The sequence below is a fragment of the Zea mays genome, chromosome 1 (assembly GCF_902167145.1).
Source record: "Zea mays cultivar B73 chromosome 1, Zm-B73-REFERENCE-NAM-5.0, whole genome shotgun sequence".
Classification (NCBI taxonomy): domain Eukaryota; kingdom Viridiplantae; phylum Streptophyta; class Magnoliopsida; order Poales; family Poaceae; genus Zea; species Zea mays.
This window is the reverse complement of record NC_050096.1, coordinates 21,944,058-21,950,359: the sequence shown is the minus strand read 5'-3', so window position 1 is coordinate 21,950,359 and position 6,302 is coordinate 21,944,058. Positions and strand designations below refer to the sequence as shown.

Sequence of the window (6,302 nt, the reverse complement as noted above, 5' to 3'; positions counted from 1 at the left end):
TGAGTTCCCCCAACATCATCGAGATTATCACTCTCATCTTGAGACCCATTTGTTTCATCGAATTCAACATCATATGCTTCCTCAATAATACCATGAGTTTTGTTGAAGACTCTATAAGCCTTACTATTTGATGAATATCCAAGAAGAAAACCCTCATCACATTTCTTCTCAAATTTAGAAAGCCGGCTCCCCTTTCTCAAAATATAACATTTGCAATCGAATACCCTAAAATATGAGATATTTGGCTTTCTACCAATGAGCAATTCATATGGAGTTTTCTTCAAGAGCTTGTGACAATATAGTCTATTTGATGAATGACAAGCGGTATTTATTGCCTCGGCCCAATAAGAATCCGATATATTATATTCCGCTAACATAGACCTTGCCATATCAATAAGAGTTCTATTCTTTCTTTCAACAATACCATTTTGTTCCGGGGTATATTTGGAAGAGAATTCATGTTTGATACCCTTGTCATCACAATATTGATCAATTCTTGCATTTTTGAATTCCGACCCATTATCACTTCTAACCTTTTTGATGTCGAAATCAAATTGATTTTGAGCCAATATAGCAAATGACTTGAATGTTTCAAACACATTGGATTTGTCTCGTAGAAAATAAACCCAAGTAAATCTTGAATAGTCATCCACAATCAAAAGACAATAAGAATTACCACCAATACTTACAAAAGATGTGGGCCCAAATAAATCCATGTGAAGTAATTCCAAAGGTCGATGAGTGGACATTTGACTTTTATTTGGATGAGTGTTTGCCACTTGCTTACCGGCTTGACAAGAGCTACACAATTTGTTCTTTTCAAACTTCACATCTTTTAAGCCTCGAACTAAGTCATGCTTGGTTAACCGATTGAGTTGCTTCATCCCAACATGACCAAGTCTTCTATGCCATAACCAACCTAGTGAAGCTTTTGAAAATAGGCAAGTTGTGAGCTTTGCCTCATTAGATGAGAAATCAACAAGATAAAGATTTTCATGTCTAAAACCTTTAAACTTAAGATTGCTACCATCAACACTAGAGATAATAACATCTTCAACCGTGAAATTGCAACAAAATCCTAAATCACATAATTGAGCTACGGAAAGTAAATTAAAATTCAAAGACTCAACCAATAGCACATTTGATATAGAATGATCATTTGAGATAGCAATTTTACCCAAACCTTTAACCTTTCCTTTACGATTATCTCCAAATGTGATACTATCATAATTTGAGCAATCTTCCTCACTCATTTGGGTAAACATTTTCATATCCCCGGTCATGTGTTGAGTACATCCACTATCCAACACCCAATGATTCCCTCCCGCCTTGTAGTTTACCTACAAAAGGAAATCAATCTCTTTTAGGTACCCAAACTTGCTTGGGTCCTTGGATGTTAGTGACCAAGGTCTTTGGTACCCAAATAGCTTTCTTTTTGTTTCCAACAATTGAAGTACCAACAAATTTAGCATGAACACCTTTTGCATTGTGAGAAAGAACATAACAATGCTCAAAACAAGTGGAGGATACATTTTTGAACTTGGGACAATTTTTCTTAACATGTCCCTTTTTGTGACACTTGTGACACACTTTGTCACATTCTTTCACAAACAATGTCTTTTGCTTTACAAAAGCATTCTTTCCTTTCTTGGGAACATATCCAAGACCTTCACGGTTAAGAGAGCATCGTTGACTTCCCAATATGAAATCCAATTTAGTCTTACCACCATATGCCTTTTCTAGGTCATGAGTTAGAGTATTTATTCTATCTACTAACACTTCATTCTCAACAATAATTTTTGATTCATCAAGAGCAATGTTATCATTGAGAGAAATTTTGCATTTATCACAAATAGAGTTAGTAGGTAGTGGTTCACTTGTAAGACTATCAAGTAAGTCACAAGTGACTCCAACATCCTTAGTGACCACCTCAACTTCATGCACAATAGATAATTTTTGAGCATCCGCAAGCTTCTCACAATTTTCTTTGAGGTCATTGTGAGAGGTCTTGAGCTCCTCAAAAGACACTTGGAGGTTTTTATACAATTCCTTCAAGGTCTTAAATTTTTCTTTTTCTTTGTGCATGTAGTCATCGGCCTCACCTAACATTCTAACAAGATCATCATATGAATAGCCATCATCATCAACATCATCGATATCATCATCATCTTTTATATCATTTAAATCGGTGATGATTTTTACCTTAGCATCTCCCTTTGCCATGAGACAATGGGGGATGAGAAGAGTGAGGGAGCTTCCTTGATGGCAATTCCGGCATTAAGCTTGGATGAGGTGTCATCATCATCATCCGAGCTATCATCCGAATCCCATTCAACTAAGTAGGCTTTGCCAACTTTCTTCTTGTTATAGTATTTCTTTTTCTTCTTGTCACTTTCATCTTTGCCCTTCTTCTTCTTGCTTGGGCAATTCATGGCAATGTGACCGGGTTCCCCACACTCAAAACATTTTCTATCATTGAAAGCATTTCTTCTAGATGTTTGACCTCTTCTAGGTTGACCTCTTTTCATCTTCATGAATTTATTGAATTTTCTTACAAATAAAGCCATGTCACCATCACTCTCACTTTCATTTTCTTCATCATTGCTATCTTCTTTTTCAATTGCCTTTGATGCCTTGGATTTGAGAGCAATAGATTCATTTTTCACCTTCTTTGCCAAACTTAAAGCATCGGCTTGTGACTTCTTAAATATATCTTGAGTGAGAATTTCTCCCAATACTTCGGTTGGAGAAGTTGTAGATAGATCACTCCTTACTAGCATTGTCACAATAGTCTCATATTTCTCCGGAAGTGATCTAAGGAAGTGATCTAAGGAACTCGTATGTCACCTTTGCCGCTCCGGCGAGGTAGGCGCGAACCCCTCACAATCAACACCGCGGCTTCTCCACAATCTTCTTGGAGAGCTCGACGGAGACAATCACCCGAGCCATCTAGGAGGCGGCAACCTCCAAGAGTAACAAGCCAACGACGCTTGCTCGGTGTACCACCTAGTGCCTCAAGAATCACCAAATGATGCAAATGCACTAGGAACCCTCAATCTCTCACTAGAATGTGATCTCAAGCAAAGAGTGTGAGAGAGTGAGTTGGAGGATCACAAATGAGCTCAATGTGTGCAAGGAATGGCCAAGAGAGCTCTCTCACACGAGCTACCCTTCTATTTATAGCCCCCCATCTAAAACCAACCGTTATGTGCAAAAGGGGGCAATTCTGCGCACACGCGGACCGTCCGCGCCCTAGGGCCGGACGGTCCGCCGTACATATAACGGCTATAATGACCGTTTGAAACATGTCAGAGCTGACTCAAAAGGTGGGTCCGGACAGTCCGCCCTTCAAGGCCGGACCGTCCGCGACCTGGCAGAATGAAACACCCGAGCCTTGGATCAAAAGAAGTTAACACACGTGGACCGTCCGGCTATAAATCCCGGACGGTCCGCGACCTGAGACAGTACTGTCCGGACTGGTCCCCCGGACAGTCCGTAGTACAAATCTATAAAAACACACAGTCCCTGTCCAAAAATGAGTTTGACACTTGCGGACCGTCCGCCCCTTACATGCGGACCGTCCGCCTATAATTCAGGGACTGGCCCGAAGCCACCCTTCTCTGGTCATGACTGCGGACGGTCCGGCCCTAAGGCCCGGACGGTCCACAGTGCAATAGAACAAAGTGTCCACACAAATGGTCAGACTTCGGACCCCTCTGGAGGATCGCGGACGGTCCGCCCCCAAGGGCCGGACAGTCCGCGCGACCATGACTTCGCAATTTTCAAACATGCTTTTGAATGAACTTTTAACTCACGAAATGAGAAGCGCTGTTAGTCCTCATGCAAATGCAACTACTTGATGCTCTATGAGGCACTAAGTTTTACACAGATCTGAGTCATTGACCCCTCTTAATAGTACGGCTATCTAGCCTACTAATCCGGTCAGGTATCTTCTCTAAACTCCTCAAGACCGGCAAAAATGAAACCTATATTATACCTTTCCCTTCATCTGATCCACAACCAATGCGTATGATTCTTCAACATTTCCTGTTCTATGTGGTCCAACCCTGCATTCTTATTTCTCCAAGAATCGTTAGTCCACAAGCAGTTGTCATTAATTACCAAAACATTACCAAAGGGGCCTAGATGAATCACAGCAGTGGGCACACATCCCTCCAATCCAGGTGCTCCTTCAATCTCTCCCCCATGTTATTCTTGCTTGAGTATTGGGTTGGATTTTGTTCTCTATGGTTGTCCTGGTCCTGGGTTCATCTGAGGATTGGGTGCTTGTAGGATGTCAACATCCGAGGCTGCTGCTACTAATGGTACTGCAGCAGCGACTCCACCTGAGATCGACAACAACCATCTAAAGAGGAAGTCATCTGATATAGGCTGGGAGTGGGGGTGTCTCTGTGATCCCAATGACAAGAACAGAGTCAAGTGTCTTCTTTGTGGACAAGGGAGCACAGCTGGAATTTATCGCCTTAAGCAGCATCTTGCTCATGTTGGCACATCTATTGTGAAGTGCCCAAAAGTAACTGAGGAAGTTAAGCAGAAGTGCAAGAGAAATCTTGATGAGACAGCGAAGAAGAAGAAAGATAAGCAGCAACATGACAAAGAGGTTAGGGAGAATGTGCAACTTGCAACATGTGAAGAGGAAGTGACAGAAGTTGAGTCACTTGCTGGAAGCTCAAGTACCCCTCGCAAGCTAGGACCCATGGACAAATTTACTCGTCCCATTGATCCCAAGTTAAGCAATGCTGAAGCTAAGAGGCAACAAAATATAAATGATGCACTTTGGAAAGAGAGAACACACCAAGTGCAGCAATATGTTGCTAGATGGGTGTATACACATGGTATGTTCTGTACTTAAGGAATTTACCAATTCTTATTGCTGTGCAACCTTCATATTTGTTCCAATCCATGCATTATTAGTTGCTGGAATTTTATTTTTCTGCACCAATCTATTTTTGCAGCTATTCCATTCCATGCTATTGATAATGATGAGTTCAAGGAAATGGTTGAAGCTATTGGTCAATTTGGTCCCGGTTTCCAACCTCCAGCTCAGCATGATCTTCGGGGTAGATTGTTGGAAGAGGAGCATGCAAGAACCAAGAGCTTGCTACAAGACCGGGAAGATGAGAAGATTAAGCATGGCTGCTCCATCATGACTGATGCTTGGACAGATATGAAGAGAAGAAGTATTATGAATCTGTGCACAAATACTAGTGAGGGAACTACTTTTATCAAGTCAATGGAGATGTCAGATGTGTCACACACTAGTGAAGTTATATATGAGATGGTTGACAAGGCAATTGAGGATGTAGGTGCTGAAAATGTGGTGCAAATTGTGACCGATAATGCTTCTAACAATATGGGAGCAAAGGCATTGCTACATCTTAAAAGGCCAAACATATTTTGGACTTCTTGTGCAACTCATACCATCAATCTGATGTTGCAAGGCATTGGCAACCTTCCAAAATTCAAGAAGACAATTGATCTAGCAAAATCATTCACTATCTTTGTCTATGGTCACCACCGAACCTTGGCATGTTTGAGGTCCTCCACCTTGAAGAGAGAAATCATAAGACCAGGGGTAACCAGATTTGCTACAGCCTATCTTACACTGCAAAGTATGATGGAAAAGAAGGATTGTCTAAAAAAGATGGTGGTTGATTCCAAGTGGTATGACTTACCTGATGTGAAGTCCAAAAAGGGCAAGGATGCTACAGCCACGGTGTTGAACCCTCGTTTTTGGAGAGGTGTCTCCCTTTGTTTGAAGGTCTTTGAGCCCTTGGTGAAAGTTCTACGTTTGGTTGATGGAGATGTGAAGCCATCTATGGGTTATGTGTACAGAGAACTTCTCAAGGCAAAGAGGGAGATCAAGGAGGCATTTGGAAATGTGGAAAATAAATACAGAGAAGTGATGGCTATTGTTGACAAGAAGATGAAAGATAGACTTGATTCTCCACTGCACGTGGCTGCATATATGTTGAATCCATACTATAGTTACAACAATCTAGCAATCTTCTCTGATTCAAATGTAGTGGAAAAATTCATGCAATGTGTGGAGACCTTTTATGATGGTAATGATGAAAAGGAATATAGGGCTGTTAATGAGGACTTGGATAAGTTCCAAAAGAGACAAGGATCCTTCTCAAAGAAGATGGCAAGGAGCTGTGAACGCTTTGAGTTCCAACCGGGTAAGCTTGTGTCAATTATGTGTAGATTGTTGTGCAATCAATTCTGTCTAGATTTTTCTGCAATCAATTCTGCACATGTTTGACACATTTCACTTCATT

At 41.2% G+C, this 6,302-nt stretch overlaps 1 protein-coding gene across 1 annotated transcript; it reads left to right on the top strand.

The window, feature by feature from the left end:
* The first annotated feature begins 4,294 nt into the window (after positions 1-4,294).
* LOC103645500 (uncharacterized) lies at positions 4,295-5,927 on the top strand. The gene is made up of 3 exons (XM_035961305.1): positions 4,295-4,856; positions 4,977-5,762; positions 5,857-5,927. The coding sequence occupies exons 1-3, from the start codon at positions 4,295-4,297 to the stop codon at positions 5,925-5,927; spliced, it is 1,419 nt and encodes a 472-aa protein (XP_035817198.1).
* The last annotated feature ends 375 nt before the right edge of the window (positions 5,928-6,302 follow it).